Source organism: Plasmodium sp. gorilla clade G2 (assembly GCF_900097015.1).
Source record: "Plasmodium sp. gorilla clade G2 genome assembly, chromosome: 12".
Lineage (NCBI taxonomy): Eukaryota > Apicomplexa > Aconoidasida > Haemosporida > Plasmodiidae > Plasmodium > Plasmodium adleri (nom. inval.).
Genome location: NC_041704.1, coordinates 260,983 through 288,380, shown reverse-complemented (window position 1 = coordinate 288,380; position 27,398 = coordinate 260,983). Strand labels below are relative to the sequence as shown.

At 19.6% G+C, this 27,398-nt stretch overlaps 6 protein-coding genes across 6 annotated transcripts; 5 read left to right on the top strand and 1 right to left on the bottom strand.

Annotated features, from left to right (window-relative positions):
• Positions 1 to 139: 139 nt before the first annotated feature.
• PADL01_1206800 (rhodanese like protein, putative) lies at positions 140 to 1,180 on the bottom strand (the record flags this gene model as incomplete). The annotated part of the gene is made up of 1 exon (XM_028683018.1): positions 140 to 1,180. One exon carries the CDS (start codon positions 1,178 to 1,180, stop codon positions 140 to 142), a length of 1,041 nt encoding a protein of 346 aa, XP_028539237.1.
• A 1,542-nt stretch (positions 1,181 to 2,722) lies between these two features.
• PADL01_1206700 (conserved Plasmodium protein, unknown function) lies at positions 2,723 to 10,966 on the top strand (the record flags this gene model as incomplete). Its single annotated transcript, XM_028683017.1, has 1 exon — positions 2,723 to 10,966. The coding sequence occupies one exon, from the start codon at positions 2,723 to 2,725 to the stop codon at positions 10,964 to 10,966; it is 8,244 nt and encodes a 2,747-aa protein (XP_028539236.1).
• A 1,515-nt stretch (positions 10,967 to 12,481) lies between these two features.
• PADL01_1206600 (eukaryotic translation initiation factor 3 subunit 8, putative) lies at positions 12,482 to 15,992 on the top strand (the record flags this gene model as incomplete). Its single annotated transcript, XM_028683016.1, has 3 exons — positions 12,482 to 12,562; positions 12,936 to 15,628; positions 15,824 to 15,992. The coding sequence occupies 3 exons, from the start codon at positions 12,482 to 12,484 to the stop codon at positions 15,990 to 15,992; spliced, it is 2,943 nt and encodes a 980-aa protein (XP_028539235.1).
• Positions 15,993 to 17,037: 1,045 nt separating this feature from the next.
• Positions 17,038 to 19,427, top strand: PADL01_1206500 (haloacid dehalogenase hydrolase, putative; the record flags this gene model as incomplete). The annotated part of the gene is made up of 9 exons (XM_028683014.1): positions 17,038 to 17,140; positions 17,247 to 17,483; positions 17,578 to 17,705; positions 17,872 to 18,022; positions 18,109 to 18,241; positions 18,453 to 18,670; positions 18,773 to 18,850; positions 18,990 to 19,158; positions 19,310 to 19,427. 9 exons carry the CDS (start codon positions 17,038 to 17,040, stop codon positions 19,425 to 19,427), a joined length of 1,335 nt encoding a protein of 444 aa, XP_028539234.1.
• Positions 19,428 to 20,481: 1,054 nt separating this feature from the next.
• On the top strand, positions 20,482 to 21,402 carry PADL01_1206400 (shewanella-like protein phosphatase 2; the record flags this gene model as incomplete). Its single annotated transcript, XM_028683013.1, has 1 exon — positions 20,482 to 21,402. The coding sequence occupies one exon, from the start codon at positions 20,482 to 20,484 to the stop codon at positions 21,400 to 21,402; it is 921 nt and encodes a 306-aa protein (XP_028539233.1).
• Positions 21,403 to 23,719: 2,317 nt separating this feature from the next.
• On the top strand, positions 23,720 to 27,190 carry PADL01_1206300 (conserved protein, unknown function; the record flags this gene model as incomplete). The annotated part of the gene is made up of 1 exon (XM_028683012.1): positions 23,720 to 27,190. The coding sequence occupies one exon, from the start codon at positions 23,720 to 23,722 to the stop codon at positions 27,188 to 27,190; it is 3,471 nt and encodes a 1,156-aa protein (XP_028539232.1).
• Between the last annotated feature and the right edge of the window lie 208 nt (positions 27,191 to 27,398).

The following is a 27,398-nucleotide window of genomic DNA, read 5'->3' as shown; positions in this document are numbered from 1 at the left end:
TGTACATACATATTCCTTTTAAATAATTTTTAAAATAGTTAATTAAAAAAAAAAAAGAAAAAAATTAAACAGATATACATAAACATAAATATGTACATACACACATATAATAATATTTCATTAGCTTATCTTAAATATTTTAATTACTTTCATATTTATAATAATTATATTCTACTAAACTTCCAGGATACAATATCAATTTAGAAAAAGGTTTATCAAAAAGATTTAAAAGAAATAATATAAGACAAGCACTAATACCTTTATTACAAGTAGATATAATAATTTTTTGATCATTAAGGAGATCATATTTTTCCAATAAAATTTTGATATCTTTTATATTTTTAAATGTTACATATTTATAATTTTTATAGTGATAATTTAAAAAATGATTATATGGTAGATTAATTGAAAATGGTATGAAATTATTAACTTTTATATTATCATTGATAGTTATCAATGTAGAAAAGCTTTTATTAGGTCTGGTATCAACCAATAAATAATTTTGCATTTGTTTTTGTTCTTTTAATTTTATTAAATTTTGTATATCCTTATAATAATATATACTATTCATAATATTTTTATTTATATAATTTTCATTTCTTTTTAAATGATTTTCTATAAGATTATTTATATGAGATATATAATATTCGTTTTGTTCTATTGTTTGTTTGTTTATATGATTATTTATAATTTTTTTTTCATTATTTACATATATGATATCTTTTTCTTCATGTATCCATTTATTTAAACCTCCATTTAATATTTGCACATTCTTAAATCCATACATTTTAAAAATGAACCATATTCTTGGAGAATAGAAAATATCTTCTTTTTCATATAGAATAATTGGAATATTTTCTAACAACATTGTGATATTTCTTTTATTTTTTATAAGAATATTTTTTAAGTACATAAAAAATTCATTCTTAGTTGGAAAAAAAAAAGAAAAATTCGAGTTTTCATTATGACTAATTATTGAATTCATTGGAATACTTCCTTCTATACTTTCAACATTACTATAATCGTCAAATATATCTTCATTATTTATATTATGTATGTTATAATAGCTAGTATCAAAAAGGAGACATTCTTCTTTATTTTTTATAATATCATATAATTTATCAGTTTCTATGAAATGATTATATTTGTTTTGTTCTTTTAACGAGCAATACTTATTCATATTGTAGGTTTGATTTTTATAAAATGGGGAAAATGATATTGATTTCTCATAAGTTTTAAGAGATTTATAAAGATGCCAAATATTCTTAAAATACAACATTTTTTAAAATATTATATGAATATATATATATATATATATATATATATATATTTTTAAAATGGCTTAATTTTTGAACGAGGTAAAAAATTCATGAAATGTTTATAAAAAATTTAAATGTTTATATGTATGTTTTGATTATATATATAAATTTTTTTTTTTTCATGTAATTATGTGGTTTATATATAATTGTTATCTAATAGGAAAACTTTATATATATATATGATCTCATGAGTTTAGCTTTTTTTTTTTTACATATAAGAAATGATATATTTGAACGACACATATATAAAAATATGGACAAATTAAAAAATATTTATATGTACATATGTTTATTGCCACTTTATATTTATCTCACAAAAGTTAAAGGAATCTTTTTGTATAACCTGTTCATATTTTATCAAATTGAATTAAATTATATATAATTTCATAAACGTGAAGAGTTAAAAAAAAAAAAAAAAAAAAAAAAAAAAAAAAAAAACATATATATATATATATATATATATATATATATAGAATGTCTATAATATTTATGTGCATGGGCAAAATTGGAAACTTTTTTTTTTATATAAAAATGTGTATGGAATTTTCTCTTTTTTTGGAAAAGTACAAAATGGGACATAATTACTCATTATAACATTTAAAAATAATAAATAAATAAATAAATAAATATATATATATATATATATATATAATATATTTTTTTTTATTTATTAAGGTAATGAAAAATTTTAATATGGTCTGTATTTTTATTTTATATACAATTCAAATCAACAACTCAAGTATATATAAAAAAAAAAACTGCACAAAATTGGGGCAACATGTATATGTATCATATATATGTACATGTATACACTTCTATAAAAATAATTTATTATAAAAAACTTTTTACATTTCACTATAAAAATATATTCTTTTTATTTTTATCAAATATATATATATATATATATATATATATTTCTGTTTATATAAAATTATTTTGGTTAAAATTAATTTTGTTGTAAACCTTTTGAAGTGTGCAACGTTGTAAAAATGTAAAAAAATATAAAAAATATATAAAATAATAGAACAATTAATTTTCGTATATTAATCTTTTATTATATATATATATATATATATATATATTTATTTATTTTTTGTCTTTTTATTGAAAAAGTAAATTTTTAATTAGTCTTTAATTTAACTTTTGGCATTTCACCATCTTTTTCAAGTATTTTATAAAATGAAAAAAATTGCATACAAAATATGTTTATTCAAAAATAAAAAAAAATGGGAATAATATAAATAAATATAAATATATATATATATATATATATATATATATATATATATATATACATATATTTATATTTATATTTATATACATATTTATAGTAGTTCCCATTTTTATTTCCCACATTTTATATTTAATTAAAAACATGTTGGAATGTCTTACTTTTCAACAAAATGTCGAAAAAAAAAGACGCAATAATTTCAAAAAGTTGTAAAAGGGAAAAGTCAATAAAATGGAAATATATAATAAAATGTATTTATAAAAAATGTTTCAATTCAAGAAACAAAATATTATTTGTACAAGGAGAAAAGAATAAATTTAAAAATATTCATTTTAAAGGGAATAAAAGAAGAATGATGAATATTACCAATATTTTCAAAATATATAATTTGAAAAATAATAAAAGAAGTAGAAAAGTTCGTAGTACATATAGTGATAATATAAAAAATATATTTACACATAATGAGAATAAAATAAATTTTGATAAAATAGAAAAAAATATTATGTGGAAAAAATTGTTAATAGATATGATATGTTTTAATAATAATTTAAATGTACCCTATAATGAATCTAAATATTATAGTGATTCAACATCAGCATCATCCAAAAATTTTGATAATCATATGAATGAAAAAAATATTGCAATGTATTACAAAGGAGGGGAAAAAAAAAAATGTAACCCAATAAATAAAAAAGGACACAACTTTGATTATATAAATAAAATAAATTATAGTGTAAATATTGAGTTACATTCTTTATTTACTTATGTTCGTACTAAATTAAAAAAAAAAAATAAGGATTCTTTTAAAAATAAAAATGTGTTAAATAAAATACCCTTGCATGATAATGGTCTTATTAACAACCCTTATAATAAAGAACAATATGCAAAGTTGAACAATCAATATATTCCTCAAAATAAAGAACAAATCTTAAATGATATAAAAACAAAGCCTAATATGGCTCCATCTCCTAATAGAAGAAAATCCAATAATGGTGTAATGGAAAATATGGACATGCATGATAATGATTATAATCAACAATATAATAATAATTACAATGAACAATATAATAATAATAATAACCCATATAATAATATTTACAATGAACAATATAATAATAATAATAATAACCCATATAATAATATTTACCATGAACAATATAATAATAATTATAATAACCCATATAATAATAATTACAATGACCCATATAATAATAATAATTATAATGATCCATATAATAATAATAATTACAATGACCCATATAATAATAATTATAATAACCCATATAATAATAATTATAATGATCCATACAATAATAAATTCCCACCTATGGTTAAAAGCCAAACTCATAATATAAAGAATAACTTTCAAAATGAAGAAAATATTAATATAGAAGAAAGTGTAGACAAAAATAAAAATAAAAAAAGTAACAATAAAGATGAGAATAAAGTTTCAAAAGAACAAGAACAATTGAAAAATAATGAAAGTGAAGGTATTGATGAAGATTTATTCTCAGATGAATTTGATATGGATGATTATGATAGTGACGGAAACAAAAAAGAAAAACCTTATTATACTGATCGTTGTATATTAGATAGGAGTGCTAAAAGAGTATCTATATTAGACAAATTAAATTTAGAGTTAAAAAATAAAGAAAATGATAAAAATAAAAATAATGAAAATATATCAAATAAGAATATATTAACAAAAAAAAGTGATAATAATGCTTTCAAGTTAAAAAAAATTGAGTCTAAAAAATATGTTGATGATACAAAGGAGGATAGTAATACAGATGATGAAAATGATGATAAGAATAAAAAATTGAAAAACATAAAAAATGAAAAAAATGTTAAAGATATAAAAGATATAAGAAATTATCACAAAATGAACTCTTTAAAGAAAAAAGAAAATAAAATGCCTCCACCAAAAAAAATAGGCCAAAATAAAGGTCAAACAGAAAAAGCAGATGAAATGGACACATCGAAGAAAGAGGGAATAAATGATATGAAAGAAAATGTATATAATAATAAAAAAGATGAAAGGATGAAAAATAAAATGAATTATCCACCCAAATATGATATGAATAATGAAATGAATTATGATATAAATAATCCAATGAATTATAATATAAATAATCCTATGAATTATAATATAAATAATCCAATGAATTATAATATAAATAATCCAATGAATTATGATATGAATAATCCAATGTATTATGATATAAATAACCCAATGTATTATGATATGAATAATCCAATAAATTATCAGATGAACAATACAACTATTTCTAACATGAACAATCCCACTAATTATACGATGAATACTCCATTGAATTATCAAATGATACCCAATAATTTTAATAATAATAATAATAATAATTCTATATATTTTCAAAGTAATAATAAATTAATAAATTACAATGGTATTAATCGACTTCCATATAATGATATAAACAATATGGGATATCCTCAAGAAAAGAATAATCTAAATAATATACATATTGATGGTTCTAATCAATTGATTGCAGGAGGTTATGATGATATGAACACATTAAATTCTAATAATAAAAATTTAATTTTATATAACAAAGGGAATGAAAAGTATGATGAAGATTTTACTTTGAATTATATTCTGCAGAAATATGATGATGACGATAAATTTTTTTGCAGCAATATGTATACTTCAATAAATGAAGAAGAAAAAAAAGATGAATTAAAAAAATATACAGAGGGGATGAATAGGTTAGTAGAACAAATGTACTTTTATGATAATTTCAATGATGAATATAAAATAACTAAAGAAAATAAAAAAGAAACAACCGAATCGTTTGATATAATAGATACATCATTGAATATACATGTTGTTGATGCTAATGAAGATAATATAACAGATATAAAAAACAAGGAAAATCAGGAAATCATTTCAAAAATGGAATTAAAGATAAAACAGTTGGAGAAAACTATTGATGAAATGAAAAAGAAGAATAAATCAGATAGCGGTCACCATGAAAAGAAGAAAAAAAGAAAAAAGAAAAAAAAAGCAAATGATGCTAACAGTAGTAGTAGTAGTAATAGTAGTTGTAGTGGTGAATATTCATCTAATAAAGAAGAAGAAAGTTATCAAAAACATTCAATGTTAAATAAATTAAAAAAAGATATTGAGGAAATGAAAAAGAATATGAAAAGGGAAGAAGAAAATAGGAGAATACAAAAAAGAGGAATAAAAAATATGAAGGAATTGAAGAAAGATATAAAAGAAGACGAAAATGATAAAATAGATGATAATATAAAAAATGTAGAAGATGAAGAAACAAAAAAAAGAAAAGAAAAGAAAGAAGATAATGACGAGTTGGATAATGAATATGCTTATAAATTTAATATAGATGATATAATAAATACGGAACAATTTAATAATATAAAAAATGGTATATTAGATAATGTTTATTATTATATATATGAATCATATGATCAAAGAGATTATGATATTCTCGAAAATTTAGCAAAAAAACATGAAATAAAAGGAAGAAAAATATGTTATAATATAAATTTACCTAAATATAATTTTAATGAAAAGAGAACATCAAGTGCTTGGTTTTTAAATCCAGCTTATGAAAATTATATGCTCGAAGAAAAAAAAAAACGAATGAGTCTTGAAGATAATAGAGTTATTTCATCTTGTAGTTATGAACATGTCCAATTTTTATTTAATGAAAATGAAATGGTAGATGGGACTATAATTAAAAATGAAGATAATGATGATGATGACAAAAGTGTGGGAAAGATTTCTGAAATTAGAGATAGTGAATTTTCTTATGAAAGTTTTATAAGTGAACAAAAAAAAAAACTTAAAAAAAATAAAATCAATCTTATAAAAATTAAGAATAATGTTGTAAGAAATAAAAGTAAAAGTATTATACAAGATCATAATGTAAAAGAGGATATAAAAGAAAATAACAATTTAGGACATAAAGAGGATGAAAATGAGAAATATAAAAAATATGAAGACAAAGAAAAAGATGATATACATTTAAAACAAATTGAAAATCCAGAAATGAGTACAAATAATAATGATAATATAATTAATAACATTTTTGGAACCATTAATAATTTTGTTCAAGAGAATGGTGTATTGGATTTTTATAATTCATCTAATTTAATAATAAAAGAAGAAAATGAAAATGGAGAAAACAAAAAAAATATGGAAAAAATAAATGATGATAAAAATGGGAATAATGATGAAAATATATTAAAAGATCAAATTGAAAGGCAAAAAAAAGAAAAAGAATTGTTAGAATTAGAAATAGAAAATAAAAAAAAGAAAAAAGAATTAGAAGAATTAGAACTACAACTTATGGAAAATAAGAAAAAACAATTTTTAGCTAATAAGCTAATAGATGATTTACAAAAAGATATTAATTGTACAGAAGATGAAAAAAAAAAAAAAAAAAAAAACGAAACTAAAGAGGAAGACCCAAAACAAAAAAGTATAAATGATCAAATAGTTGATGAGAAAGAAATAGATGTAAATTCTAAAAATAAAGGAGAAATTGTTCAAGTGCCAAATGAAATAAAAAGTACAAATGATATACAAGAAAATATAAAAAAAGTACAACAAGAAGAAGAAGAAGACGAAAAAAAAAACAAGGAAAATTTATCAAAAGAAAAAGAAATCAATGATTGCTTAAACGATTATATAAATAAACAAAAGAAAAAGGAAAAAAAAAAAAATAATTGGGCTATGTATGGTAGACCTGTAGTTAAAAGACAAAATAATCGTAATATAAATAATAGTAAAAATGATTTGAAGAAATTATACTCTTCCAAAAGTGATAGTGGATTTAATAATTATGCATTTTATGCAGAGAGATTTTTTGAAGTCATTACTGGATATAATAGTGAACCTGATTATTTATCAGATATTGATAATGAGGATAAAAATAAAAATGATATTCATAATAATAATATTATTAATATAAGTAAAAAAATGAAAGAAAATATATATGAAAATAGCCCATTCCATACATATGGAAGACCAATAAATGAAAAAAAATCTAAAAATCCAAAGAATTATAATAAAATGAAATCAACCACTCGTAATGCTATATTAAAAAAAAAAAGAAAAAAAACTCTAAACAAATCAATCTCTATTAATAGCTTGACGAAAATGAATTCATCAAATAATAAAATTGCAAAAAGGACAACCAAAAAGAACAACATTGTTGATAATTATAATAATAGCACTATAAGGAAAATTCTAAATAAAGAACAAAATGTAGACGATCAAGGATATATAGATTTAAAAACTAAGAGAAAATTAATTTACGAAGCTTTGGATGAAATAAATCAACAAGCACAACAAAATTTAAAGACAACCGAAAATATTACAGAAGAGGAAAAGAAGCCTGGACTAAATGTCTCTAATTTTATAAAAAACACAGGAGCGATGTTAATAGAAAAAATAACAAAAAAAGGTAAAGATAATAATGAAGAACACCAATTTTGTGAAGAACTAAAAGTGTTAGAAAAACTGAAAAAATTAAAAGAATTAAAAAGGATAGAAGAACTTAAAACCTTGGAAGAAGAGGAAAAAAAACGTCTAGAAGAATTAAACTTGCTAAAGGTTGAAGAAGAAAAAAAAAAAAAAAAAAATTTGGAGGAAATGAAAAAAATGGAAGAACTTAAAAAAATGGAAGATCTTAAAAAAATTGAAGAAGCCAAAAAAATCGAACTTCAAAGAAAGAAAGAGGAAGAAAAATTATTACAATATAGTAGAAAACAAGAGCAAATAAGGAAATTGGAGGAACTCAAAAAAAAGGAAGAATTAAAATTGATAGAAGAAATGAAAAAGTTGGAAGAACAAAGAAAAAGAGAAGAAATAAAAAAAATGGAAGAAGAAAAAGAAAGAGAGAGACTTAAAAAAATAGAAGAACAACAAAAAAAGGAAGAAATGAAAAAGTTAGAAGAGCAAAGAAAAAAGGAACAGATCAAATTAATGGAGGAAATGAAAAAATTTGAAGAGCAAAGAAGAAAAGTAGAATTGAAGTGGTTGGAGGAGGAAAAAAAAAGGGAAGAAGAAAAAAAGAGAGAGGAACTTAAGAAGATGGAAGAAGAAAAAAAGAGAGAGGAACTTAAAAACTTGGAAGAAGCAAAAAAGAGAGAGGAACTTAAAAACTTGGAAGAAGCAAAAAAGAGAGAGGAACTTAAAAAGTTGGAAGAAGAAAAAAAGAGAGAGGAACTTAAAAAGATGGAAGAAGAAAAAAAGAGAGAGGAACTTAAAAAAATGGAAGAAGAAAAAAAGAGAGAGGAACTTAAAAAGATGGAAGAAGAAAAAAAAAGAGAGGAACTTAAAAAGCTCGAAGAAGAAAAAAAAAAAATAGAAGAGATGGAATTACTCGAGTATGAAAGAATTCAAGAAGAAATCAAAATTTTAGAAGAGATGAAAGAAAAGGAAGAAAGAAAAAATATAGAAGAAAATAAAGAAAATACAAGTGAAAAAGATATATTCAATAACTTTTTAAAAAAAATATATAATGTTAATCCATTATCAAATTATATAACAAATGATAAAGAATCAACTCAAATTTTAAGAAGTGATAATGAAAAGAAAGAAAATGAGGATAAAAAATATTTAATCGAAAAGGATAATTTATCAGATGAAGAAATCGAAAAAAAGGAAGATAACCAAAATGATAATAACAATAATAATAATAATAATAATAATGATAATAATAATTATAATAAAGATGATAATATGATTGATCAAGCAAAAGAAAAGAAATATATGTTTATGCCCAAAATATCACACATGAATCATTATGATATATTCTATCAAATGGAAAAGCAAAGAATAAAAAATTTTAAAGAAAAAAAAAATTATTATAGAAATACACCAAATAAAATAGGAAATAAAGGATTATTAAAAAATGCGTATACTAATAATTCTCACATAATTAGGAATATTATAAATAAAAAAAAGGAAGAACAATATGAACATAATAAAATGTCATCTGAGGATGAAAAAAATTGTGATATGTCTGAGAAAGAAAATAAATGTGATATGTCTGAAGATGAAAAAAATTGTTATATGTCTGAAGATGAAAAAAATTGTTATATGTCTGAAGATAATATACAAAATGGTGATATGGAGAATGATAATATACCTACCAAGGAAAGGATTGAAAAAATTGTAATAGATATGAAAGCAAGAGAAGAAAAGAAAAAAAAATTATCACAGATGAGGAATAAAAATTTAAAGTATAACCATGTAAATAAAGAAAATATACTAAATGTGGTAGAAAAAAAATTAGATAATAAAAATTCAGACAAAGACGAAATTGATGATTTGTTTGATTTAGAAAACGAAGTTGAAATATTTGTAACTGAATCAGAAGAATCCTTTTTAAAAATTGATGATAAGGAACCAGGAAATTTTAAAAAAACACACATATATAGAGAATCACCATATATGAAAGGCAACAATATGAATGAATATTTTAAAAATAATTATGAGTCATCAAATGAAGGGAATAAATCTTATAGTAATAAATCAGATAGGGAAAACAATAATTATTCTAGTAACAATAATATTTTGTCTAATCATAATAATATATTATGTAGTAATAATAATAAATTAACTAGTTATAGTAATATATTAGGTCATCAAAATAACAACTTATATAATCATAATAGTATAATATCAAGCCATAATATCAGATCGTCAGATTATAAAAATATAGATGATGACGATATAAATATAAAATCGTATAATGAATACATAAATAACGAAAGTGTAGAAGAATTATTTAACTATATTATGAAAGATATACATATGAAAAATACGTACAAAAATGATAAACATTCATTACCTTATAATAATTATTTATCAAAAGATAGTGCAGACATTTATTTTGATTTTGAAAAAAAGAAATTAGATAGTCAAGAAAAACATTCATGTAATATAACAATGAATAGTTTTTATGACATATATAAAAATATATATCATGATGGTGTTGAATTTGATAATAATGATAATTATAATAATAATAATAATTATAATTTATATGAATATAAAAGTTCAATGTACTATAAAAATGATGACCCAAGTACTAATTATTCTTTTGAAAAAATATTAAAACAAAAAGATAATTATCATCAAAGAAAAACTTTAATTGACGATAATAATAAAAATGATGATATCTTATCAAAAGTAATGAATAATTTAAATGGACTCAACAAAAAAATTAAATCAATAGAAATAAATTATAACTTTGAAAAGCAAAAAAAAAATATCATACATAATAATAATGATATATATATGAATAATTTAAATACAAATAATAAAAAAAATTCATATTCTTTTAATACTAATAGTAGAAATAAATATGAAAGTCATTACTCTAACTATTATGTTGAATAAGTTTTATCCCTTTAAAGGTCAAAAAAAAAAGAACTTTTATATATATTACAATCAACTACATACATTTTAGATATATGAAAGATAAAACCGGTTGCATAAAAATATTATTCTAAAAAATTTAATATATATATAAGTGTGTACATATGTAATATATTTTATATTCTTTTATATTTTTATATTTTATTATTTTATATATATATTTTTTTTCTTTTGTGTATTTCTTTATCAACACATACTTATAAATCATCTATATTTTATTTATAAGATACAAAATTAAGTAAAAAACTTAAAAAAAATACTTATATTTTATATTATGATAAAAGAAAAAATTCACATTTAATTATTATATGGAGAAATTAATATATTCTTATATATGCTATTATATATATAATGAATCATTATTATATTTTTTTAACTAAAAAGAATATATATATAAAAATTTATATATATATATATATATTCATTTCTGTGTTAAAAAAAGAAAAATGTTGTAAGAATTTTACAAATAAACTAATAAAAACAAAAAGTAAAATAAAGGAGTATAGCAATGTGGAATTTATATATTTTTTATTTTGGTATTTATTATATAAATGCATAGAAATATAAAAAATAAAAGATTCAATTTATTCTTCTTTAAAAAAAATTAATATATATAAATTACATTATTACATATAGTATATACATAATAATAATATATAAATTCATAAGAAAACAAAAAGAAGCCCGAACATAATATTATTATAATAAGAAAAATATTATATTATATATAATTTTTTTAATTCTCTTTTTTTAGTTTTATTTGAAATAGAAAAAAAAATATGTATTTATAATATATATATATATATATATATATATTTATATTGTATATATAAAATATCACTGTATAAATTTTCATATATATTAAACCTCATGAATATATATAAAAATAAAATATATTATATATATTATATCCCATTTTAATAATAAGATATTATATATATATATCACATATATTTATCATATAATAATTTATTCATATATAAAATATCAAAATATAATTATATATATACTTATGTATATATGTATATTTTTTTATATTTTATAATTTTAATATATTGTAATATATATTATCTTTATAAGTCCCCATATATATATACATTTTACATATATTTTATTTTTATTATATATATGTTAAAAAAAATATAATTTTATTATAAGCACAAAATAATAATTTTGTTCTTTATTTTTATAAGATCGTTTTAATTTTTAATTTTATTTTGTATATATATATTTTTATTTATTTTATATATATATTTATAATTTCCGTTGAATTTTTTTTATTTATAAATATATATATTAGATATATAATATATTTTATATTTTTTATTCTTTTATGTAATTAAATATAGTCATATATATATATATATATTACATATATATATTACATATTTATATCTACATAATAAATTTGGTATATAAAACAATTCCCCTTTTTTTTTTTTTTTTTCAATTAATTTTTTATAAATTTTTTTAAAAATGCAATCGAAATTTTGGGCCAAGGCAATAGATGAAGATAGTGGGGATAATGTAACAGAATCTTCAGAGAGTGAAGTTGAGGTATTAAAAAAAATTATATATATATATATAAAATAAAATTATTAGAAAAATAGATATATTATATGTATACATAATAAAATTAATAAAAAATTGTATTATATATTTATATGAAAATATATATATATATATATATATTATATGCTGTAATATATAGCTTTATTTATTATATGCTAACTATTGTTATTCATTCAATTAATATTTAATTTTATATGTAACTATTATATTTTTTGTGTAAATGGAGTTATATAAGTAACGCTTATATATATATATATATATATATATATATATATATATATATATATATATTTATGTATTTATTTATTTTATTTACATTTGTGTGATTATTTTTTTTTTTTTTTTTTTATGTTTATAGGAAAAGAAGCCAATTGTGTCTGCACAGGCAGAAAGGTGGGCCGCTATAGATAGTAGCAGCTCAGAAGAAGAAGAAAGAGTTATTAAAACGTATGAAGGAAAAAGGCTACATTTTTATGAAACTACAGGAGATAGCTTAAATGAAAATATGGATAATAATGATTTTAATCTCCTTTTAAAAGATTATGAAAATTTATATAAATTTATGATAAAAGAAAGTGCTGATTGTATCCCTAATTTTGCTATCATATACTTAGATAAATTATCTAAGTATGTTGAAAACACATTCCAGAATAATGTAGAAAAAAAAAATTTGAGCAAAAATAAAGCACAAACGTTAAATAAATTAAGAGCCAAAATTAGAAAATGTAGTGAATTTTATCAAGAAAAATTAAACTTATATAATGAAAACCCTGACGACTTTAAAGATGACAGAAAGAAGGATATGGATGATGATGATGAAGATGATGAAGAGGACGATGATGAGGAGGAGGAAGAAGAAGAAGAAGGACAACAAGAACAAGATGATGATAATGAAGATGAAAAAGATCAAGATGATGATGGAGATGCAAAAGAGAAAAAGAAAGTAAGTAGTAAAACAAAATCAAAAAAAGGTAAAGAAAAGAAAGAGGAAAAAGATGATTATGACGATGATAATGATGAAGACAAAGAAGATGAAGCAGATGACGACGAAGATGATGATAGTGACGATTGGTCTTATAGTGAAGATGATAATTATGTTTCTGATGAAGAAGATGATAAAACAAAAAGTGCTATGAGTAAATGGGGTTTAAAAACCAGTACAAAAGTGGAAAAGAAAAAAACAGTTAAACAGAAAAAAGTAAAAAAAGAATCTACGAAAAAAGAAGAAAAAGCTAGTCGTGTTGTGGAAGATGCACAATCAGCTAAAAATAAAGGATATGCAGAATTATTAAGTACCAAGAATTTAACTGAAGATGTTATAAGGGAAAGAGTTAAATTAGTTATAGAGAAAAGAGGTAGAAAAGGATTAGATAAACATGAACATATTAATATATTATCTAAATTATGTGAATTAGCAAAAACTATTAGTACACAATCTTATATAGAAGTTTTAGAACATTTAATTAATTTAGAATTTGATGTAGTATCTAGTGTATATACCTATATGTCTTTTAATATATGGAATAAAGTATTTAAATATGTAGAACTTATTTTAGATATATTAATTCAAAATGAAAACTTTTATTTAGTATCAATAAACATAGCAGAAGAAATAACAGAAGAAACTACTAATGAAAAAGAAAAAATCATAAAATCATGTAAAACACTTATATCATTCTTAGCAAAATTAGATGATGAATTATTGAAAGCTTTATTATATATAGATGTTCAAACAGAAGAATATCGAAAAAGATTAGGTAAAACAATACATATGATAGGTTTATTAAAAAAAGGATATAATTATGTGAAATGTATAAAAAATATGCCTGATTTAGCTATTCACATATCTTCAAGAATTTTAGAGCATATGTATTATAAACCTGAAATATTATTTAAACAAATATGGACATACATTATGAATGGAAAAGATATGTCATCAGATTCATTGAATAATTCAAATACTGTTGCAGCAAAGGAAGATGGACAAGGGAAAAAAAAAAAAAGAATTGAAAATGAATTGTTTGATGAAAATTTAATTAATAATGATAGTATTAATCCACCTAAAATTATTGAAGAGTATGTATATGAAATATTTGAGTTTGGAACGAAACAACAAAAGGTAAAAGCTTTATTACAATTATCTTATAATAAAAGTTTATATGATCAATATTTGGAAGCCAAAGAATTATTAAATGTAGCTAATGTACATGAATTAGCTATGAATTCAGATATTCAAACCCAAATATTATATAATCGTAATTTAATACAATTAGGATTATGTGCATTTAGACATGGAAAAATATATGAAGCTCATTGTTGCTTAATGGAAATTTGTTCACAAAATAAACATAAGGAATTAATAGCTCAAGGTATATCAAATTTAAAAAATCAAGAAAAAACACTAGAACAAGAAAGAGCAGAAAAAAGACGATTATTATCATATCATATGCATATATCAATAGAATTAATAGAATGTGTAAATAATATATGTGCCATGTTATTAGAAGTACCAAATTTAGCAAAAAATACATATGAATCAAAAAAAGATATTATATCAAGACAATTTAGAAGATTTCTAGATATATATGATAAACAAATATTTAATAATCCTCCTGAAAATAATAAAGAAATTATTATATTAGCAACAAAACATTTACAAAAAGGTAATTGGAAATTATGTTGTGAAAAAATTTTTAGTTTATCAATCTGGCCAAAATTCCCAGATAAAGAAAAAGTACAAAATATACTTAAAGAAAAAATTAAACAAGAAGCTATGAGAACATATATATTTAGATATATATCAATATATGAATCATTTTCTATTGATCAATTATGTGTTATGTTTGATTTAAATCAAAATGTTGTACATTCCATATTAAGTAAAATGATGATAAATCAAGAAATACCAGCTTTCTGGAATGAAAGTAGTAAATTTATACTTATTAGTAAAGTTAATCCAACTACCCTACAAAATATGGCTCTTAAGTTAGCTGAAAATGTAAATGAAGTAATGGAGCAAAACGAGTTGGCCCTAAACATGAAAAATCCAAAGTAAATAAATCATAAAAAAAAATATATATATATATATATATATTATCATACATTTTTATATATATGAATATTTTCATTTGTATATATCCATGTTATCCATTTATATATATGATTATCCTTTTATATATTCGCATATGATACATTCTTTACATTCTTAATATTTTCATTACATTTTTCTTTTTCCCCATTTTATAGATTTATGTTTATGCAAGAGAGAAGAACACAAATGAAAGAGGAAAAATCAAATTGGACGCAAAAAAAAGGAGATCAAAAATATCAAAAAAATTATAACCAAAAGAAAAATGCACATTATAAAAAAAATTACAAAGATAATAACGCAAATAAAAATTACAAAAAAAATTAATATCTTACATATGTATGTAATACATGTATAGATTGATTTATGTATTTTTTTTTTTTTTTTTTTAATTATTTTTATAAATTTATTATTATTTATTCTTTTATATGAATTATATTAATATGTTTTCAATTTTTATCAATTAAAAATAAAAATTCTATATAAATATTTATATGTTCAAAATTATTACAAATATATATATATATATATATATATATATTAATATGCACGTGGAAAAAAATATAATATATACATATATATATTAATTTATATATTTTTTATAATTTTCAACAACTAAAATAATTTTATAAAAATAAACTATTCAAAAAGATTTAAAAAAAAATATATATAATATATTAAAACATGGAAGGTTCTACAAACAATACAAAAGCCTTAGTTGTTACGAACAAAATATGTGGTATTTACATCAATAAAAAAAAAAAGATATATATAGATTTATATACACACATATATATAATATATATATATATATATATATATATATATATATATATATATTTAAAATTGTATATAATAAGCCACATAGTATTATTTAACATGTGCATATATAAAAATAATATATTTCATTTAATGCCTCGTTTTAATATATTTAATTAACCCACATATAATGATTAAAATATAAATTTCTTTTCAATATTATTTCATTAAAAGATATTAAAATAACTATAAAAATAAAAAAATAACAATAAGGATATTGTAATTCTTGTAAAGGAGAAATATAAATATATTTATTAAAAAAATAAAAATAAATTCACTTACTTCAACGTTATTATTATATATATATATATTATATACACATATTTTTTTTTAAAATATATTATATATTTATTAATATGTATATTTGTTCGTAATCTATACATAACCATTTGAAACTTTTTTTATGTAGCCTTTTGTCTACTAAGCTGTAAAATATAAATATATATATATATATCAAATACATATTATATTATATTATTTTCGTTGTTTGAGAAATAAAATTTTCTTATGTGATGACTTGTGAAATTATAATGAAAAATTATTATTTATAAAGATGAAGAATTTGGACATAAATACATTCGATAATATCGAGGATATTCCTTTAGGTTCTTCTGAACAAGACCCATATGATTTTTTTACTTTATCAGATAGAAATGGTAAATATAAATATATTTAAAAAATATGAAATGTGTTTTAAATTTTCTTTATTTAATATATATATATATTTATATTTATATTTTTTTATTTTATAATAACTTATAGTTATGAATTCAGATATGAAAAAAAATATTGTTCAGTGGAATAATCGTTATAGCTACAATCAATTAAAAAACAAAGACAGTTTGATAATGTTTCTTGTAGAAATATTTAGATCTCTGTTTGTATCCAATTGTATTGACAAAAATATTGATAATGTTTTATTAAGCATAGAAGAAATGTTTATTGATCATTACTATAATCCACAACATAGTCGATTGAAATATTTGATAGATGATGTTGGTTAGTAAATTAAAATGGAAAAATTAAGAAATATATTAAAGTATTAAGACATTATATATATATATATATATATATATATATATTTTTATTATAGGAATATTTTTTACAAAATTACCTATAACAAAGGCTTTTCACACATATAATAAAAAATATCGTATTACGAAAAGATTGTATGCTCCACCAACATTCAATGAAGTTAGACATATACTTAATCTTGCTCAAGTAAATATAAAAAATAATAAACCATATATACATAATATATATATATATATATATATATATATATATATATATATATATATATATTTACATATTTGTAAACTGTTATACATATAAAATTATCTATATATTTTAATACGTCTATGTATTTACATATTTATCTAATAAGATTTTGTCCCTTGAAGAAGGCCTAGATTTATTAACCTTTGATGCTGACGAAACACTATATCCGGATGGTCATGATTTTAATGATGAAGTTTTAGCTAGCTATATATCATGTTTATTGAAGAAAATGAACATTGCCATAGTGACAGCAGCTTGTAAGTATAAGAATGTAAAAATATATCTAATATGTATAAATGATCAAAATATGTATATATATATTTATATATATTTATATTTTTAGCTTACAACGATGATGCAGAAAAATATCAAAAACGATTAGAGAATTTGTTAAAATATTTTTCGAAGCATAATATTAAAGATGGATCATATAAAAACTTTTATGTTATGGGTGGGGAAAGTAATTATTTATTCAAGTAAAATATAATATGAAAAAATAAAATACAAAAGATAAAATATATATATGTTTCGTATGTATTCATTAATATTTCTGAAAATGAATATTTAATAACAAAGGAGAAATATAAAGAACATAACTTATGAGAAAATGTATTCATGAGTATTATTTATGCATGTATATATTTAAATACGCAATTATTTATATATAAAATATTATATTTAATATAGATGTAACGAAGAAGCTACCTTATATTCTGTACCTGAAAATGAGTGGAGACATTATAAAAAGTTTGTTGATTATGATACTGTTCAGGATATATTAAATATATCGGAGAAATGTTTAGAAAAAGTTATAAGAGATTTTGGCTTATGTGCACAAATTCAAAGAAAAGAAAAATCAATTGGTTTGGTTCCTAATAAAATACCATCTTTAAATGTAAAAAATGGTAATGTGTTAAAATTATAATTAATATAAAACTCGGTATCACTTATTAAAATAAGGTATATTAATTGAATTATATAATTTATTTATTATATTTTGTTTGCAGAACAAAAGAATTACATGATAAAATATGAAGTATTGGAAGAAGCAGTAATTCGTATAAAAAAAGAAATTATAAAAAACAGTAATTCAAAATGGAAATTTTTATAAATAAATATATATATATGTATATATGAACATTTTTATATTTTTATAATTTTAATTTATATAGGCTAAAATACTTTATAATTAATTTTTATATCAATATTATTTTTTTCTTATAGAAATAACAGCACCTTATTGTGCATTTAACGGAGGACAGGATTTATGGGTAGACGTTGGAAATAAAGCGGAAGGGCTATTAATATTACAAAAGTTATTAAAAATACAAAAAAAGAAATGTTGCCATATCGGTGACCAGTTCTTACACTCAGGAAATGATTTTCCAACAAGGTTATATATATATATATATGTACATAATAAAAAAAAAAAAAAAAAAAAAACATAGATCTATACTACAACTAAGTATAAATCTGTATATATATATATATATATATACATGTTTATGTTTTACTTCTTTATCCATTTATATTGTACTTAACAGATTTTGTAGTTTAACATTATGGGTTAGCAACCCTCAAGAAACTAAAGCATGCTTAAAGAGTATATTGCATTTAAACATAAAATCATTTATTCCGGAAGTTTTATATGAAAATCAATAATAAATATATATATATATATATATAATTTTGTAAAATGATATAATATTATGAATACATACTCTTATATATATATATATATATATATTTAATTAAAAATAAGATATATTTATGTATTTATATGTTCCACCTGTTAATTATTTTTTTCCATTTTAATTAAATATACAATATATATATTTATTTCTTATTAGTGCACTTTCTTCGGTTAAATCATCATAATATATAATATCGTAAAAAAATATATATACAAAGAATACATCCAACATAGTTTAATTAGATTTATGTATTTAATATATATATATAATATATAGTATATATTGTTAGTGTATATTTTATTTTTATATATAAATTTTTAGATGTACTACTTTTGGTACATTCCAAATATTGTTATATGCAAATATGCAGTGTGGAAAGTGTTGTAAGATTATAGAATAAATTTATTATTTTTATTTTATTTTATTTCATTTGACTTTATTTTATTATATTCTACAATATTATAATTTTATTTTTATTTTCATTTTTAATGTTTTTGTATATTTGATTATTCATAAGGGAAAATATAAAATAAAATATACAACCATTTTAAATGAATGAAAGAAACATATAAGTTTTTTATATAAAAAATGTTAAAGTATTAATTGTGCATAATTATTATTTTACCTTTGAAGTTATATTTTAATATAATTATATATTTACAAGTTTATTGTACTTCTTTTATGGTCACATTAAACCTTTAAACGTATAAAAAAATAATATATCATCTTATATAAATATTACTAATAATAAAAATGATAAATATATTTAAAATATAAGTGTGTCTTTAACATTTTACATAAATAATTAATATGATTATATATATATATATATGTATAGTTTTTAATTCTGTATAATTATAACAGTTGAAAAATTATTATTTTATGGTGCAAAAAAAAAAAAAAAAGAAAAAATCTAAAAAGTAAATATACATATATATATATATATATATATATATATATATAAAATTATAATTATTATTAAAAAATTTTCAATATAATTTATTTATCGTAAAAATTTAAATATGAGTATATCATATTTAAGGAATTTTTCATGTATATATATATTTTTGATCATTATATGGCAATTTAGTTATGTATATAATGAAAGTTATTCAAATATAAAATGGGAACATGATTTATTTAGTATCAGTGATTTACATAGTGATTTGGATGCTTTAAAACAGATTTTATTAAATGAGAAAATAATTGATGAAGAAGATAATGCAATAAGACGAAATGTACTAGTGGTAATAACTGGTGATGTTTTAGACCCAACTTATGATGATATAAAAATTTTATATTTTATTCAAAACTATAATATAAAGGCAAAACCATTAAATTCACAAATACAATTAATATTAGGTAATCATGAAGTTAAAAACATTTGTCTAGATTTTAGTGACCAGAACAGATATGTAAAGGAATTTGAAGCCAGAAATAATTTATTTAAAAATGGTGAAATGTTATATAATTATTTATTGGAACTACCTTTTATCATCAAAGTAAATGATATTTTATTTTCACATGCTAGTATAATGCCTTATTTTGCTAAATATGGTATTGATGAGATAAATAATGAAGGAAAGAATGAAATAAAAAATAATTGTGAATTATTCAAATTGAAAAAAAGGAGTGGTCAAAGATTCTGTGTTTGTTGTTTGCATGGACCGACATTTAATAGATATTTTGCTCGTGCTAGAGAATTACCTTTTAGAAATCATGTATGTAAATCTCTTTCTAAAACACTAAAAAAATTAAATGCCAAGAAATTGGTTAATGGACATACTATTCAAAGAAATAAAAAGGTTAATGAATACTGTAAAGGAAGTCTTATATTGGCTGATACTGGTATAAGTAAATGGAAGTATGGTGTTATTAATTATATTCAACATTTTCAGGATGGAACACATAAAATAAATTATATAAATATGGATATATATTAAATATATTACAAAATGAGGGATATAAATATATAAACATATAAACATATAAATATAAACATATAAATGTATATATATATATATATATTTATAGGAATGTAATATATTCTGTTTTTAAAAATATGTAAAATAAGTTAACTAATACAAATTAAAAAAAAAAAAAAAAATACGATATCAAATACCTTTCATCATTTAAAAAGTCCCATTAATCAAATATAATATAAATAATACAAAATGATATATACATATTTATGTTAAACATTTTCAAAATTTCCTTTATTTAATAATTTTCCTTTGTGTTTTACTTATTCCTTTTTATTATAATTCTTTAATTTTATGTATACTAATTGGAAGGATTACGATACACATAAAGATAAAAACGTTCATATTTTTAAACATTACATAATTATAAATTTGTATATAAATATAGTTGTATATAAATTATTGTTATATGATTATTATTATTAATATTGTATATGTGGACATATTCGAAAAAATAGTCTAATATTTTTTTTTACCTATTGTTAATATTATTAATATTTATTATTACTATTTTTTTTTTTTTTTTTATTAAATTTAAATTAAATATGGAGTATTATTTCATATATATCAAATGTATATATATGTAATTTATTTGATATATATATATATATATATATATTACATTTTTATAACTTTTTTTGAAACTTCGATTATATATAAAAAAAGTTTTATTATAATTAAACCTTTTTAAAAAATGGACAAATTATTATAAATGGTATTTCAAGAATATTTTTATAACTTTAACGCATATGTAAAGCTTTACTTTTATTTAAAGTTAAATATGAAAATGTATTAATAAATAAATAAATAAATAAAAATATATTTATAATTATAATAAAATGCCCTATATTTTATGACTTCATGGATATTATACTAATTTCATATTTATTGAAACAAAATAAAATTTTAATTATTATTATATGCTTTTCAAAGTATCATTTGTAAAAATTATACTATATATATAATTTTTTTTTTTTTTTTTTTTTTTTTTTTTTTTTTCATGAAATATTTGGAGTATTGGAAATTTATATAAAAAAAAAAAAAAATATATAAACAAAAATTCATTGTTTTAAACTTGTAATTATTTTTATCTTTGACCTATATTATTTATCAAATATATATATTATATATTATTATATGCATTTTACACTTTTTTTTTTTTTTTTTTTTTTTTAATTTATAAATTTTCATTTTTCTTTCAAATGAATAATAAATTATTTTTTTTTTAGAAATATGTAGCACATTTATCATTTTAATTCATATAAGAAAAAAAATATATTTATATTTTTTTTTTTTTTTACCTTTTTTCTTCATTTCTTTTTTTTTGACTATATAATATTATATATGTATAATTACATTTAAAAAGTTCATGACGTTAATGTAATTAAATATATATATTATTAGTAATATTTATTATATATAAAAAATATATATATGTAACATATATATATATTGTATATATATTAAATATGGTATAATAAATAACTTCTTTATTTATTTTTTTCAAAATTGAAAGCAAGAAATTATATATAATAAAATTATTAAAGAATAGAAGTATATATATTTATAGATGCATATGTATATAATGTATCAATGTAAATGTAAAATATTTTTTGAAAGCAATAGGTAATGTTAATGTTAAAAGATATATAAATTTATTGAATGAAAAAAAATTTATATAATGCTTTTAAAAATGTATAATATATTATTAATATAAAATATAATAGATGTTATGTAAATATGATTATTTTATAATAAATACAAATTATATTTTATATGTAAAAATATATAATTATATATATTATAAATATATAATTATTATATATTTATAAAATTAAATTCATTCTAAATTAAAACGAAAAAAAAACAGTGGTGTATTTTTTTATATTTAATATATATAATTAAAAGAACTTTCAGTATTTGAATTATTTTGAAGATTGATATATTTTTTCGTTGCTTTTTTTTTTTTTTTTTTTTTTATGTTTTTTTAAAATTTTTTTTTTTCGTGAAATATAACATTTTTATGTATAAAATTTCTTTTTTATTTAATATTAGAATAAACAAGAAAAAATATAAAGGCATATTGATAAATTTAATATATGTATTTATATTAATATAACAATTTGTTGTTATATTTGACATATTTATGAAGATTTTTAAAGGATCATATCTTTATAAATAATATATACATATATATAATATATATTATTTGTATTTCTTTTTTCTTATTTCTTTTTTATTATTTTATTTTATTTTATTTTTTTTTTTTGTTTGAGTAATGTTAAAAAATAACTTTAATCCTGATATTAGTGATGATGATTATGTAAGTGAAAAACAAATATTTCAAGGATCCAACAAAACTATATTAACTGTAGAATCTATACATGTGGTGAAAGGAATAGATAAAGATATAAAGAAACAAATAGAAGAAGGAAAAGTTTTTTTGAGTGACATAAGTCCAGTAAAAAATAAAGAAATTGAAGAAGCATTTTTAAAAAGTTTATGTAAAAGTTCTTCAACATGTTATAATAATAATAATAATAATAATAAAATTTTTCATCATCATTTTAATGATAAAAAGAAAGATTATTCTAATGAAAATTCTTCGGAAGAAATAAATATAAATATAGAAGAAAATTATGATCGGTTTAATATAGATAAATCAAAATATTATAATAATGAGAATTTATTATCATATAATAAAAAGAATAAAATTAATGATAAGGATGACAGAATAGATGATAATATACTTATTCGTCCTCCTAGTGATTTACAAGAACATAAAGATGATGAGATATCATCACAATATTTTAAAAGTTATTCATTTGTCAAAAATTTGTCTTCAAATATTTTTGAAAAATATACTTTTAATGATCTACCTGATTTGTTAGAACAGGAGACTATTAATTATATTAAAAAGCAAGAAAAGATATTACATAAAAAAAGATTAAATGCTAATTTAGAAGCATTACGTTTACAATATATACCAATAAATAATGATAAATTTGTTACTATACCAACTGATATTAAAGAAAATATTTTAGCTTTATTTGCATGCATTATAATAAAACATATAGATTCTTTTGAAGATGAAGATATACAAAATCATTTAGATGAATTATGTAAAAATTTTCTAAAGCAGTTAGCTGATTTATTAGTAATAGATCCAATTGCATATCAATGTGTTATTAAGCCATTTGATCAAAGGAAAATACTTAGAGAAGTAACAGGAGATAAAACACCTTATGTTCTATATGAAAAGCCATTTGTTGATAATATATTAGAAAAAATAGGAAATCTACAAGCTAATATAGATGCCAAATTTAAAAATGTCGTTGAAGAATTAAATAATGAAATGGACTTTTGGCAAAATGATCATATAGACGATGAACAAAGTGATCAAGATAAGGAATATTTAAAAAATGAACTGTTATTAGAACAGGGGAATCTCAAAATTGAAGACTCCAAATTTCATATAAAAAATAACATGTCACCTAAAAAAACGTTTGTTGAAAGAGAATTGGATGATAATTATAAGGAGGAAGCAATAAATGATTACTTTTCTGTAAATAAAAAGAATGAAGAAAAAATATTAAAAAAAAAAAATAATAACAAAAATAATAACAATAATAATAATAATAATAATAATAAACATGATACGAAAAAGGCGGATCATATAAATGATAGTAATGTATGTAAAAATATAGGAGAAGGTAATAACGATCTCTTGGTTGTCAAATCTGTTGATAAAAATAAATTGGAAAGTCTAAAAGTAGAAAATAGAGATAATAATGAGAAGGAAAATGTGGTGTGCAAAAAGGAAAAGGAAATTTCCTCAAATGGTGAAGGTGACAACAAGGATGGAGATAATAATAAGGATGGAGATAATAATAAAGATGGAGATAATAATAAAGATGGAGATAATAATAAAGATGATGATGACAATAAGGATGGAGATAATAATAAAGATGATGATGACAGTAAAGATAATGATGATAATATGGATGATGATGACAATAAAAATGATGACGAAAACATCGATGTTGATAATAATAAAAATGATGATGATAATCCAAACGAAGTAAAAGAAAGTAATAAAAAGAAAAAAAAGAATAAGAAGAAAAAGAAGAAAAAAAAGAAGATTAAAGAAAATTCAAATGGGCATAATGAAAAAGACAGGTTAGATGACAAAATTGGTGAAGATAAAATGAAGAGTAATATTTATTGTGAAAAACAGAAAGAAAAAAATGAGGAATTTGATGATCTTATTAAAAATCATAGTAATACATCTGATCAACTTAACAGTAGTAATATTAGTTTGAATTCAAATAATTTAAAAAATAATAAATTAAGAAAAAATATGAATGAGAAAGATTTTAAACATGATATGATAGATGATGCAGATATTTTATCTAAGATAAAAACTCATATTGTAAATAAAATGGATATATATGAAAGTGAAAGTTATTATGAAGAGAGTGATATGGAGAAGCATTTAAATCACGGTGTGCCTATAAAAGCACCTGAAGTAAAATCAGTATTATTGAGAGATTTGATTACTACATATATAATGACAGGTAATAATAATGCAAGAATACATTTATTCTTTCAGAAATTTGCAAAATGTCTAAAAATAAATGAACTTTTAATATTAAGGATAGAAGAAAATCTGGCAGCAGATTTAATAAGTGCTTTACAAGCATCAACGAATGAAACATCTAAAAGAAGAAATATTAGAAGAATGAAAATTGCTGCAGCAGCTTTAGGTGGTGGTGCCTTAATAGCATTTACTGCAGGATTAGCTGCTCCAGGTATTATAGCAGGTTTAACAGCTCTTGGTGCAGGTGGTAGTAGTTTAACTGCATTTTTAGCTTCAGCTAGCGGTTTAGCATTTATTGTTTCATTGTTTGGTGCTGGTGGGGCAGGTTTGACTGGTTATAAATATAGTAGAAGAATAGCAAATATAAAAACATTTGAATTTATTATGTTGAATGGTAATATTTCTAAATCTTTGAGTGTATGTGTTTGTGTAAGTGGTGAGATTAAAAGTGATGATGATATAACAAATCCATGGTTAGAGGTATTTCCAAATTGTTATTGTGATTTATATTGTTTGAAATGGGAAAATCATTTATTAAAAACATTGGGATCATTAATTGAAACAATGTTATCACAAGAATTTGCAATAACAGCTAGTAGGATATGGTTACAATATACAATAGCTAGTACTTTAAGTGCTGCCTTAACATGGCCATTAGCATTAATTAAATATGCATCAAATTTAGATAATGTATATTTATTAATAAGAGAAAGAGCTCAACAAGCAGGCCGTATTTTAGCTGATGCTCTAAGTGATAGAAATACAGTTGGTCAAAGACCTGTTATTTTAATAGGTTATTCAGTTGGTGCTCGTGTTATATTTTATTGTTTAAAATATTTATATTCAAAGAAATTATATAATATTGTAAGTAATGCCATATTTATTGGTCTTCCTGCTACTACTAGTACTAGAGTTTGGGAAAAAATTCGTATGGTAGTAACTAATCGTGTTATTAATGTATATTCAAAAAATGATTGGCTTCTAGGATTTTTATATAGATATATGGAATGGAAAATAAATGTTGCTGGTCTGATTGCAGTTAAAGTACCTAATGTGGAAAATTATGATGCAAGTGGCATCATACATAGTCATTTAGATTATAAGAGAAAATTAAAAGACATTTTTCATTTAATCAATTTTGATATGTAAATGTATAAATAAAATAAAAAAAAATTAAAAGAGTAAAATAATAATAATTATTATATATTATTAATTTTTATTTATTTTATTTATTTATTTATTTATTTTATTTTATTTATTTTTTTTTTTAATTTTAATCTTTTTTCTAATATAATTTTCAAATTTTTTGTTAGAATTTTTTAAAAAACCTTTTATTTATATATTATTTGCTTATGAT